Below are 13,981 nucleotides of genomic sequence, written 5' to 3' on the forward strand. Positions count from 1 at the left end.
TATCTCACAATTTTTTAAAATCCATGTCCTTTATTTCTATTTTATTGCTTCTTCCTGATAGATTTTATTGTTTTGTCTCCCTGTCCGTTCCCTTTTAGGGTTGTAGGATCTTCCATGACACACCTGCAAATTATGAATGATTAGCAACAAATCAGCAACCTAGCAGTGGATACTAGCAGTTTATCCTGTTGCTCCTAAGCAACAGCCAGAGTCTCATGTGAATTCACATGGATGGGCATGTCTGCAAAGGTGTAGTCGAGACTAGGTTTAAATCAAGACCACCTTAACAACCAGGACTGGGCTTAAATAATTCAGTCATTATCCATTCTCCCTCATGGCAATGGAATGTCAGGTGTCCTAAAAACACTGCTGGAGTTTACCAGGGAAACATGTTGCAGTAACCTCACAAACAGTGTGACAGATTTTCAAATAAAATAAAATTAATAAAAAGTCTCCATACTGCTTGTCTGAAGTAATCCACAGGTCCTGACACCTTCCTGATATACAGCCTTGCTGTGAAAAACATCAGCGATGCCATGTGTTTATGATCCCTAACTATCCCTTTAATAAAGCCTATTGGGGGGCATCGGGGCTGTGCTAAGCTATTATAGCATGATCATTATCGCCATTATCAAACTGATTGGCCTTTTCGTTTCCCTCTGCAATGTATTAAGTTAATCATTCTCCAAAAGAACTGCACTGGTCTGGTAACAAAGAGCCTCTGGACCGGTTTGTTTCAAGCTTTTAGTGACACTTTTTGAGTCTTCTTATTTATTTATTCATTTTTGAGAAGCCATAAGCAAAAGCAGTTTTCTTTTGATTTAAATTGTTTAATATACAATGCGATTCTATAAATCCTTCCCATAAAATTTAATAAATATCATTTTATCTCTCTTGAAACAGGATTAGAACAGGAATATAAGCTGATATTTATCCAAGCTGATGGACAAAGAGACAAACACACAGCTGTCTGGAGTCACAGTTCTTATCAGAAACATGACTCCCTCACAAGGTTCATAACTGCATTACAGGCGGAAAACACGCGCACGCGCACACACACACACACACAAACACAAACACACACACAAAGACAGCTGTTTGAATTTATGACTTTTCTCTGAGCTCTGAAAGCTTCAAATAACAAACTTCTCTTTCATTTCACTATCAATAGAGAAATATCACACTTGCCTGGAATTACAGGGGAGGCTCTCTCTTCATCTCTCCTCTGAAACAAGATTGTAGTTATTCTAAGAGATAAGCAACAGTGTCTTTCAGACCTCTCAAAATATGACCTCCTCAATTAGATCCAGCCAATGACAGCGAGGAATGTTTGTGTGTAGGTGTGTGTGTGTGTGTGTGAGAGAGAGAGAGAGAGAGAGAGAGAGAGAGAGAGAGAGAGTTGATATAAAAAAAACAAAACACAAACATATGATAGCCTTTGACCATCAAAGCTTTTCAGCTCATCTTCATGACCAAATGGACATTTAAGGCAAATTTGGAAAAATTCTCGTGCGTTCGAGAAGTACAGTGTTTATGTCCTGGTGACCTTGACCAGTGACCACCAAAATCTTATCAGCTCGTTCTTGGGACCCAGTGAACAATTGAGCCAAATTTTAAGAACTTCTTCTCAGGCCAGACGTATTGCATTAATGAAAAATGGGCTGTAGAGAAAGATGGACAATCTGAATACATCATGCCTATTATCTTAACAGCCTATGGCTGTCACAAGCGTGCAGGCAGGACAGGCGAGCAGAGAAGTTCCACAGCAACATGGTTGTGTTCTGGCTTTGCTACTGCTGAAGGAGAACACTTGACCTCTCACGTGTTTTTAGTTTGCTATTTCCTCTCGTCCTTTGCTCACGTCCCTCCCCCATCTTCCCTGCGGCGAGGTCTGGACCTGTGTACCTCTACCTTCCAGCCCCCCTCCAAAGCTTCACTGCACACCTTCAACCTCCTCACATCATAAGTGTGTGTTTGTGTGTGTGCCTGCGTGAGTGTGTGTGTGTGTGTGCGCAGTGTCTTCGGTCAAGGGCATTATTTTGTGTACTGTGTAGAATTAATGATAATCCTCCATAGTCCTCCAATGCATCATAAGCCCGTGGGCCCCTTTTACTGGAACACACACCGCACTCAGCCCGTCTTACATCAAGACCTGCCCAGATACACACAGCTTAAACTGAGAGGGGGAGTAAAGGGGTCAGTTAAAACCAGCATGACAGAACTGAGGTTAGGAAAGACATCTTTACATCAGCAGTAGCTTGGTGTCTCCCTGCTCAGGTCTCTGCATGCATGTCCACACACACTCCTGCATCCATCCATCCATCCTACTGTTCTCCTGTTACTGGCCCTCTGTCCTCTTTCATAAATACCTTGTCATTTTTGTGGTTTATCATTCTGACTAGGTAATCATAAACAACCAGTCTGAGACCACCTCTCCCAAGCAGTCGTGCTCCCATTCCGAGAGAATCCTTCGATGGCAGTGGGAGCACAGTCTGACTCAAACCAGTTACAGGAAGCAGTCAAGCTGGCTACTGGCCAGGACCTTTCGATGGGAATCTCGATAAGAGTTCTTCACAATATATTTCAGTACAGTATAATACCCATCCATCCATTGTCTATACCTCTCATCTGGGAGAGACAGAGACACCAGTTCACACACAGACCTACTCAGAGGCCTACAGTACAGGGAGAATATCCAAACTTCACACAGGAAGGCCCCAGCCCAGCCGACTTTATTGTTGTTATCTTCTATATAATTTGTGGAGAATTTCAAAATAGAGCTTATGATAACTAACGAATAACAATCCCTGTACCTCGTGGTAAAGATAATGCTACAAACACGAGTCAAAACTACTTCATTCAAAATATAGACTATTGTACAGTTGTACACTGTTATATTGGACTAATAAGAAAAAATTTCTGAGCACATTTCTGGCTTTACTCATCCATCCATATATATATATATATATATATATATGTGTGTGTATATCTGTATATATATATATATATATACACATATATATATATATATATATATATATATATATATATATACACATATATATATATATATATATATATATATACACACACACACACACACACACACACACACACACACATACATACATACATACATACACATATATATTTGGTCAACTTGAAATTTCGTCACTGATATGATATCAAACTGGAAAATTAGAAACTGTACGAAATGTATACATTGCAATTTCATTCCTACCAGTCAAACAGACTATTGTTGTGACGCTGGCCCAAAACAAACCATGTAGGTGCAGCCATTGCCTCTTGACAGCATTTTACAAAGAAATGTAGGGAAAGGCTCTACTGCAAATAAACATTAGCATGTCTTGCAGCGACCACCATCTCCCATTCAAAGCCAGGAATTCTAAACAGATGTCTTTATATGCATTCACTTGCACAATAGCATCTCAAGCTATTTGCAGTTTGGACATGGGAAACTGAAGTGAGCGTTCACACTGGACTGTAGGGACGAGATTACTGCACCTCTGTAGTAATCACCATGGCCATGCTCCAAACATAATATTAATCCCTAGGACTCTACCGCACACACACACACACACACACACACACACACACACACACACACACACACACACACACACACACACACACAGGCGCGCGCGCGCATACAGTCTTTCGAGTACATGTGCAGACGGTCAAACACACAAACTCAGGTAATCATTTCCATATTTATTTCCTTTGTGTTATGAATATTCGTCTCCCTTTTCATATGTTTTCATTAAAACAATGCCAAGCTCTCAAAGCAGGTTAAATAAGTGATTTTTTTTTTTCAAGCTCCTATTTGAAGGGCCCTACTAAAGTGTGGTGGGCGTCTGTAGTATGTCAGTGATTATACATGAAGCTGTTGCCAAAAACACAATGAGACTCTCCCAGTCTGCAGCGACTGCGGTTTCACCCCCATAAAAGGCTCATTTTGATTCATTGAATGCACAAATGATTAAACATACTGGATCCAAGTATTAGCACAAATAGCATACTCAATCCATCAACTGTCACAAATCAGCACCTCAAAAACAGCCAGGCCTCTACTTTAAGCCGGAGTTTTTACTTTGTCAGAGTGTTTTTCTAATTTATCTTGCCTCATCTAATTAAACATGATCCCCACTGATTTGTGTTCACCACAGCACAGTTAAATTATATTTATCTGAGAAATTTCTTGAAAGGGGGGAAAAAAAAACAGCGGCGCCTTGAATTTAAAACTATATGGAACCAAAATAAAATAAATATGTCTAACGTAAGGTTGCAAAGGGTAAGGAGTGTGAGTTTATACTGAGCCAGCATTCCAAGCTACTTTAATTGTTAGACGGTGCAATAAATTCCCACTAATACCAGCTAAATCTTGTTTGTATTAAATATATGAGATGTTTCTTTTATGGCATATTGAAAGCTGGTTCAAATCATCTTAAAAACCAATGGGCTCATGTAAAGCACCTGTACATTTAATTGACTTAAATCCTCTTAAAGCTTTGCCCACACTACCCTGTGTACGACAGGGAATCTGGAGTGATGAAAAGTGATGGAGTGGTGGAGGGAAACGTGGAAAGGAGGGATTTGCCTCGGTGCTGTTAAAAAGCTTGAGGTTGCATTCTTATCTCATTCTTATCTTTGCAACGTTTCTGGATATTTCCTGGTGGAATTTCTTCAAATTTGGCTCAAATGTCTACTGGGACTACGAAATGAACTGAAAAGATTCTGGTGGTCAAAGGTCACTGTCACCTCATGCTCATGATGTCTGTCCCATTCTTGTGAAGGCAATAACTCAGGAACACCTTGAAGGAATTATGACCAATTCAGCCACAATTTCTTCTTGGACACAAATGTGAATTTAACAGACTTTGGTGGTCAAAGGTTAAGGTCGCTATCTCCTCAGGCAAACATGATATCTCTGGAATACCTAGACGTAACTTCAAATTTGGCTCAAACATCCACTGGGACGCAAAGATGAGCTGAAAAAATTGTGCTGGTCAAGGGTCAAGGTCACTGTCAAGCATCATCCACATGATATCTCTTTAATTTCTTGAGGGATTTCCTTCAAATTTGGTTCAAATGTCCACTAGGACTCATGGATGAACAGAAACGATTTTGGAGGTCAAAATTAAAAGTACAAGGTTATTGCCACCACGTGTATACACAGAATCTCTGGAGTACTTCAAGCTATTTCACCTAATTTGCAACAAACATCCACAGGGATTCGAGGATGAACTAAAACAAATTTGATGGTCAAAAATCAAGGTCACTGTGAAAGGCACACATTGTAGAGGCATACAACAGCAATGTAGTATTGCTAGTTTATTTTTAGGACACGATGTAATCTTAATCTCATCATCTTCATTTGTTTTTCTTCTTGGTTTCATTTAATACGTGGTTGAGTGTCATTACAGTCTATTTCTGAATGTTGTGTTTGGACTTGTTGAGTCAGTGAAGATGAGGGAAATAAAATGTGTAGCTACTGTGCCCCTGTTTTGAACTACATAACAAGATCCAGGTGTGTATACAGTCATACACACACACACACACACACACACACACGCACACACACAGAGCAGGACTTTGAGGTTTTGCAGTAATGAGTTATGGTGGTGGCTGAGGTGTTAAAGGTTCCCCTGGGTCCTGACATTGGTGCTAAGCTGACACACTTTTCCTGATCGCTTTATGTAGTCACATATGATGTAAACGCACACTCACATGCCCACGCTATACTGACCTAAAACGTCATCATCGCCATCCCCAGGGCACATCAGGCTTTATGCTTTTGGCCACAGACATGCTGCTCACAAGACTGCCATTTTTCATCACCATCTCCACATCAACTACACTAGAAGTCACCGTGAAAACAAGTTCCACCTGGGCCCTGGACACTCGCCGCTTCCTCCACACTGAGTATTCAATCACATCTGCCTGTCTGCTCTGTAGTCTCCCATAACTCCATCTCAGATGTTCTGCCTTACTGACACATTCTTCAAGACCCACTCTTTTGTTGGTCATTCTCATAACTCACTGTTGTGCTGGCTGCATAGTTAGATTTATTTCCATGCTTGTTACGAAGTATTCTTTTCTTGTTCATCCCATCAACCTTGAACTTGGTGGATGTGCTGCTGGGACGCGTTAAAGGGGCACAAACCAAACCAGACTTAAGACCAGTTAATTGAGGATGACATGTGCAATTGGAGACAAAAGCAGTGCCCCTAATTGGAGAAATGCAGATTTTTGGGTCAGTGGCTAAGGTTAGTGTTAGGGTTAAGGCCCCCACACATGATCACTCTGCACAGGCCGTGCTCTTGTTTGACTGGAGGAGAAGTTTTCCTGAATGCTGCCCTCAAGTTCATATAATTCAACTTTGACATTGGTTGTTGCTCTCCTTTCAACGCTCAGCAGCAAAGCTAAGGTTTTTGGAGGTACTAGTTTAACTTTTTGGGTCAAGTCACAAACAACACCTTCCACATCCTCTTTCATTTTATTTCATAACGTAAGCTTTTTTAATGAATCCATTCATCCATCCATCCCTTTTCTATCACTTATCCTGTTAGGGGTCGTGTGTATGTGTGTGTGTGTGTGTGTGGGGGGGGGGGGGGGGGGCTGGAGCCTCCCCAGCAGCCTTCGGGCGAGAGGTGGGGTTCACCCTGGACGGGTCGCCAGTCCATCGCAGGGCCAACACATATAGACAGACAACCATTCACACTCACAGCCACACCTACGGTCAACTTTGACATTGGTTGTTGCTCTCCTTTCAACGCTCAGCAGCAAAGCTAAGGTTTTTGGAGGTACTAGTTTAACTTTTTGGGTCAAGTCACAAACAACACCTTCCACATCCTCTTTCATTTTATTTCATAACGTAAGCTTTTTTAATGAATCCATTCATCCATCCATCCCTTTTCTATCACTTATCCTGTTAGGGGTCGTGTGTATGTGTGTGTGTGTGTGTGTGTGTGTGGGGGGGGGGGGCTGGAGCCTCCCCAGCAGCCTTCGGGCGAGAGGTGGGGTTCACCCTGGACGGGTCGCCAGTCCATCGCAGGGCCAACACATATAGACAGACAACCATTCACACTCACAGCCACACCTACGGTCAATTTAGAGTATCAATCAGCCTCGTCCCCTCTTGATGTCTTTGGACTGTGGGAGGAAGCTGGAGTACCAGAGAGAACCCACGCAGGTAAAGGGAGGACATGCAGACTCACACAGAAAGATCCCGAGCTGGGGCTCGAAACCAGAACCCTGTTGCTGTGAGGCGACAGTGCAGCAGCCTGGGGTAGGGGGAGGTGCAGTCACAGGATAGATAAGGTAATAGCCAATCAGCTGATGATAGAGACGGTGAGTTCACGTATACCCCTCACAGCCTCATGAACCCTCCAATAGCACCAAAAGTGCTCTGCTGCCCCCATGTGGTTACACTAAGGAGGAGCTGGGTCACTCCTGGAGTCACTGTGTCCCAAGCTGAATGTTGTGCACACACCGACTTGATCTTAAAATGTGTGTGAGATCACCAGAGAACCTTTGCAGTATCCCATCTGATTACCAGTCTCAAGGTTCCTTCCTTGGCATGAGGGATTTTCAGTTTCAAGCATAAACTTCCATTTTCTCATGGTCATCTCTCTTATCTCAGAATAACTCATCACCTCAAAAGACACCAGTTGAGGGTTACTTTTACTTCCTCTACTTCTGAGAGGTCCAACTTCAGCATTATCACATCAACATCATGGGTCCTTTATAAAAATAGAGGCGATGTTATTTGGGCATCCGCCTGCCTGCCACTATCGAATGACTGAGTGTCTGCGGTAAAACTATTCTGGAACAACAGGGTGAGTAAGTGAGCTCTGCCTGAGAGGCTTGAATTGGTTAACAATGTCTCCTCCTAGCAGCAAGCTGAAGAAATGACAGCTGTTGTCCCAGCTGCTTCCTTCTCTTTGGACCTAGTTATAAAAGAAGTGGACGTGGCAACCATGAGAACCATTGTTTTGTGGATGAATGTTTTTGGGCTGTGGTACTTAAGCCAAAGGTGATGATGGGTGTGTTCAAAACAGCAGACTGATGCCTTGTTGCCTCGCTGTACAGACAGGTGCCTCATTGCTCTCCCGGGAAGGAGAACTTTTGTTCACACATCTTATAAATAAACACCCATATTACTTCTGTTTGAATCAGCTTATTTACCTGCAACAGTTTTTTACGTATCACTAATGAAGTATGTCATTACAATTGTGCAAAGATGAAACCTGTATCCTATACCTGTCAGTTGGAAATTAAATGCAGAAGAGAGAGAAAATGAGAGAAAACTAAATGTCTATTTCTTCTTGTTTCAGGCAAACCAAAGTTGTATTTACGGCCTGAGCAGTCAACAGTGTTAATATTGTTACTCTTCTTATTTTATTTTATATGCATCTAATTCTATAATGATATTGTATCTATAAAACAATTCCATGCTCATGTAATGCCCTGTTTGAGACTAACTTCATTTACAATAATGTACAATCGTGTATATTGTATAATGTTGTAATTCACTTTTTAACCTTTGCACTTATTTATACTAGACAATATTTTGTTTGAAAAATGGGAGTTTTTAGGTCTCCCCTCCACAAGTAATTATTCTCTAATATCTATTATGTATATATGAAAATAGTAGAGGTCCAACGTTGGCAGTAATCTCTCAGCAATAGCATGCAACAGGGATGATGTAGCATCGACTCTTGTTCCCTCAGCAAAAGCCAATGGCAATGTGAAAATTAGACTCTAGATAACTGCCTAAAATAAGTCCCATGGCAACAAAATCATGAGACTTGAATGCTAAGCTTCCCAAGCCAACTCTTAACCCTTACATACTGTTCGGGTCAAATTTGACCCGTTTTGACTTTTGACAGCAGTAAAAACACACTAAACATCATTCTTTAAGCCTGAAACTTGATGAATTTTCCTGAAGTGGCCCAAAATACATGAAAATAATTTTAAAATATTGATACATAATTTTGTATATGAGCTAAAAAATGTTGCCCTTTTGAGGCTGTTACAGGTCAAATTTGACCTGTGTCTATCTAGATGGGTTTTACATCTACCAGTGGGGTCAAATTTATATGTCATGTTGGTGTGAATTTAAAAAGAGGGAAAGAGGTGACAGAGGTCAAGATGACCCTAAAACGAGGCATGTGGGTTGTACTGGAAATGACAGAAGGGCTTAGAGGACCTGTGATAATTTCTTCACATCTCATGAGCTGGGTCAGGTGCTGCTGAAGAAAAAAATCACAATGTTTGGCACTGTGAGGAGGAACAAACCTGAGCTGCCACCTGCCGTAACTGCAACAAGGGGAAGAGAGGTCTTTTCTTCTATGTGTGCCTTTACTCAGGACACCACGGTTGTCTCATACATGCCGAAGAAGAACAAGAACGTGATCCTTATGAGCACACTACATACGGCTGCAGAAGTGAGCGCTCGGGAAGACAAAAAAACAGCTATCATCCTTGACTACAATGCAAAAAGGGCGGAGTGGACAATCTTGATAAAGTCAAAGGCGCATACAGCTGCAAGAGGAAAACCGCCTGCTGGCCCCTTGTCATATTCCACAGCATCATTGACGTATCCATGTACAATGCATTTGTGATTTGGAGTGAGCTAAACCTAACCTGGAGGGCAAGCAAGAGGAACTGGAGGAGGTTCTTTTTGGAGGAACTTGGAAAAGCCCTTGTGGCTCCTTCCATGCAAAAACGACAACGCCTCCCCGCACAGAAGCCTCATCAGCATTTGTGAGGGCAGCGCAGCAATCTGAGCCTAGCCCTACTCAAGAAGCATCCACGGTGGTGCAGTGGTCAGCGCTGTCGCCTCACAGCAAGAAGGTTCCGGGTTCGAGTCCTGGCTCTGGAACAGGATCTTTCTGTGTGAGTCTGCATGTTCAACCTGTTCCTGCGTGGGTTCTCTCCAGCTTCTTCCAAAGTCATGGGGGATGAGGCTGATTGATACTCTAAATTGACTGTAGGTGTGAATGGTTGTCTGTCTCTATGTGTTGGCCCTGTGATGGGTTTATGAATTGGTGACCTGTCCTGGTGAACCCTGCCTCTCACCTAGGATAGATAGATAGGCTCCACCCCTCACCACCCTTAACAGGAATAAGTGGAAGAAAATGGATGGATGATGGATGGATGGAATAGAATAAATTCAAATCATTGTGACTTTTTTTATTACATGAAATTATCCTGTGTAATAGATATTCTTGTCCAAAATAGATATTTCACCAATCACAAGTGGTGTTAAAACTTAAAAAATACACTTTCCCTGCCCTTTGAAACATTCAGAAAGGACTAATCAATCATTTTTTGAAGTAGCATAGGTCATTTAAACATTATGAATAGGTTTGGGGTTATAACTTTACTGAAAATACTTGCTACAAGGGCAATTCTTGGGCCGGGTCAATTTTGAGCCACATACTGTGAAGTAAGGGATTTGAACAGTATGTGAGGGTTAACAAAAGAATCACTTTTATTCATACTTTTTTAAGGTGTAAATTCAATTATTTATTTCCTAAAGCTATTTTTTTGCTGTTACAGCACCACAGATGTAGGAACTCTAAATCACTGCAAATCACTTCCTGTGGTTCCTGAATGTAATTATACTGAAAACTGAGCATGATGACTTTCATTGTCTGTGAAAACCTCTGTAGTCTGTACCAGCCACTTCTTAAGAACAGTTTTGAAGATACTTAAAAGCTTCACAAGCCACAAGTGAGTTAAAATGTCTTAAGGGCAGACCTGATTTCAAGACTTTAACCAAACGCCTATTCATAAACTTCATTGACTTTGAGGTGAGGGAACCAGATATTCTATTCAACAATGCTAATTTATTTCAGTGCTTTAGGACACAGCCTGCTCCACTCTACTGTAGCCTCACGAAAAAAATTAACTGGAGGTAAAAATTTTCTTCTGCTCCATGTAGATCATAAATCAGACCTGCTTAAAAAACACTCACTGAAATGGGTCAAGGGATATTTACACTGTCGGGGTGGCACAACTAAGCGGTAGAGTGGCCGTCTAGCAACCAAAAGTCGCTGGTTTTATCCTCACTTCTACCAGTGACCATGACAAAGTATCCTTAAGCAAGATACTGAACCCCTAATTGCTTCTGATGGCTGCGACAAACTGGCGACCTGTTCAGGGTGAACCCAGCCTCTCACCCAATGTCAGCAGGGATAGGCTCCACACCCCCCCCCCCCCTTACCTGGTAGAAGATGGATGGATGGATGGATATTTACATAGCTTTGCTTATAATACAGAAAACAAACTAACTACAACCTAACTAACTACATCAAGTCTATGGAATTTCAGGGCAGTCTTACCTGAACCAGTGAAGCAGCAGTGTTGACTATTGCTGCAATCGGCCTGAAAAAAAATATGATTTTTTCATATATTCTATGATTTTTGCAACCTGCTGGCCATTATGTAGAATGCAGGTTTTATGCACTTCCCTGTTAGCTTCATTTGTCAGACCGAGGGCTCCATCCACTTTTTTGTACAATATTCTTCAGACAGGGAGAGAGAGGGGGAAGGACGCAGAATGGCGACCGTGCAGTGCTCCAAATGCACGGCAGAAAGAAGAGGGTTTCGGCGGGAACTTGATTCTTGGCGATACAAACTGATACACTGCGTTGGTATGATCCATGTTCAGCTTTACATTTTGTAAGAAATAAACGATAGTGAAACGTTTTTTGTTCGGTAATAGTGGAGGTCGCTACCCGGCTATGTAGCATCGCTAGCTAATGCTAGCTAAAGCATAGCAAGCTAGCAAAAATACTAACATTGTATGTGACCGACTAGCCTCTGCGGCTCGGGTAAGCTGGCAGGCTAATATTTACCAGCTGGCTAGCCGGACGAGTTGCTTTTTCTTTGTCCCCGCTAGCTTCATCCTCAGCATTGTTAGCCCCTCTCCAACTTCTCAAGCCTTATTTTTCAAGAGGGTATGTTACTATTAGCATAAAGTTACGGCGTATCTTTCGTTTAACTACTTTATTTGTACTTACAAAGTTAGCGTTGTTTATTGACTTAAAAGCTGTTTGCGCTAACGCCGTGCCAACATTAAGGCTGTTGGTGTTGTTTGGGGGAGGGGATTGTCGCTAACGTTACGTTCGAGGAGCTAAGGTATTGCCAGTGTGAAATAAATAAATACATTTAAACTGGTGTCTTTTGATGTCTGCTGATGTTGAACGCAGTTTAAGAGGCAGCGGAAGCCGGTAATGGTAAGCTAGTTCATTCCATGTTAACCGGCTACTTAAGGATTACAGAATTTAATCATCGTTTTACTAATTTTGAAATGGAAACAAATGAATCTGTATAAACTCCACCACCAAATCAAAGAATTGCCTCCAACAGTTGCTTACTACGTGATTATAACAGCGTTTTATCAGTACCTACAGTGGTTATGGACATGAACTGTCACTTGACCGTGTGATTGCACTTTCAAGCAGAAACCATTGTGTAGCTGTCAGACTGTGAAAACTGAGAATTTACTGTTACATCACAGCAATATTTTAGTCCTGTACTTTTATTTGTGTATTTGTTGTGTCTGGCAGGGTTTGAAAGCATTCTGGAGGGAATCTATGGCTCCATGCTGATGAGAGACCTCAGTTTATTTGACGGTGGGTTCTTTGTGTGACCATGGAACAAGTCGCGATCGCTTCGAGTTATTGTTGCATTCATACAGTAATACCCAAGAGAATATCAGCCCAAATTCAATAATGATTCTGTCTGTCTTTGTATACCTCCCAACTTCTCTGCTCTGTTTTTCACTCACTGACAACATCAGCAGCTGGGCACTGTTTTTACTTAAATAGGCGTTAATCTGTGATTTGCCGGCAATATTTTCAGCAAAGGATTAATACACATTTAGTTCTCTGACTATTTTTAGTGGCAGGAAGGTGCATGTGGGATCAAGTTACTGCAAACGCATTAATATCGTGCCTTTTGCCTTGTGGGGGATGTAATGTTTTGCAGTGTTGTGTTTGAGGTTCGCCTCGCTATTAGGAAAATGTCATCTATTCCATAAAGTGCTACCATGTTCATGTAATAAATCTTGTCCCTTTATTTTTCTTTTGACATTTAGCCACAGTGCTTTTATTCAGTGTATTATAGATGAGTATCCTGCTGTCATAATGCCACTAGTCAGTTACTTTTACATCATACAGATCTTGCATAACCGCTAAATCAAAAGATACCTTCACAATACTGTAAATCTGAGCCAAGACATTAATATCAACACTGGGGATGAGTTAATAAGCTTACTTAACTCTTTTGAGAGACAGAAACTGTTATTAAGATAAGACCGCATTAATACGAATTTCTAATTATAAACTTGAAGAGAATAATTACTGAAATGAGTCATTTGTTTTCGGTGTTTACTAGGTCAAAGACTTGAAGAGGAATATATTTAACAAAACAGTAATAGAATGTAAATCACGAGGCTTTATTAATATTATGCCGAATTATACCAGGGGAACACTGTTGAAACAGCTTGATGGAACAATATACCATGATAATAGCATTCCTGTAACAAAAAAATCCCTGTGAATTGCCTAATGTTCCTCCGTGCATTACTGTTAGCAGTTATTGATTTGGTGTAAACATTGCTTGAGGCACATTGGCTTCCTGTAGTTGCTTCATTATGGTGTCTTATTACTGAGGGGAAATCAGGTTATTTTAACAGGCACTGTCAATCAAACCTCATACGCTGTTTTCTTGTGTAATAATCAGAAATTGTATTAAATTGTAATTGCATTCGAACCAGCTTTGTCTTTGTATCACATCGTAGAGTTTGTATGTATTTCAACTGGTCAGGGGTAGATATAAACACACTGTAACCACAAAAGGACTCCCATCATCGTAAAAGTGAGGTTATACTGAATATTCATTCGACCTTTCTTGAATAGATTTTAGAAAACAATCTGTCTTTTTA

At 41.2% G+C, this 13,981-nt stretch overlaps 1 protein-coding gene and 1 long non-coding RNA gene across 5 annotated transcripts in view; one reads left to right on the plus strand and one right to left on the minus strand.

The window, feature by feature from the left end:
• The window catches only part of LOC147257514 (uncharacterized), a 23,248-nt gene extending 11,139 nt beyond the window's left edge, over positions 1 to 12,109 (minus strand). The window contains exons 1-2 of one of the 3 annotated variants that reach the window (XR_015117613.1): positions 12,054 to 12,100; positions 11,373 to 11,415 (exon numbers count right to left, since the gene is read on the minus strand). This is a non-coding gene — a long non-coding RNA (uncharacterized LOC147257514). Of the gene's footprint in view, positions 1 to 11,372 lie in introns of all 3 variants that reach the window. The other 2 variants (XR_015117612.1, XR_015117611.1) reach the window with 2 other exon arrangements.
• The window catches only part of lcorl (ligand dependent nuclear receptor corepressor-like), a 21,135-nt gene continuing 18,639 nt past the window's right edge, over positions 11,486 to 13,981 (plus strand). Inside the window, exons 1-2 of one of the 2 annotated variants that reach the window (XM_086211499.1) lie at positions 11,486 to 11,684; positions 12,603 to 12,668. In XM_086211499.1, coding sequence (XP_086067625.1) covers positions 11,492 to 11,684; positions 12,603 to 12,668 — 259 coding nt within the window. In that variant the 5' untranslated portion in view covers positions 11,486 to 11,491. The remainder of the gene's footprint in view (positions 11,685 to 12,602; positions 12,669 to 13,981) is intronic. The other variant, XM_086211500.1, reaches the window with a different exon arrangement.

Source organism: Aulostomus chinensis, chromosome 8 (genome assembly GCF_037954235.1).
Source record: "Aulostomus chinensis isolate RoL2024-O1b breed Wild chromosome 8, RoL_Achi_v1.0, whole genome shotgun sequence".
Classification (NCBI taxonomy): Eukaryota; Metazoa; Chordata; class Actinopteri; order Syngnathiformes; family Aulostomidae; genus Aulostomus; species Aulostomus chinensis.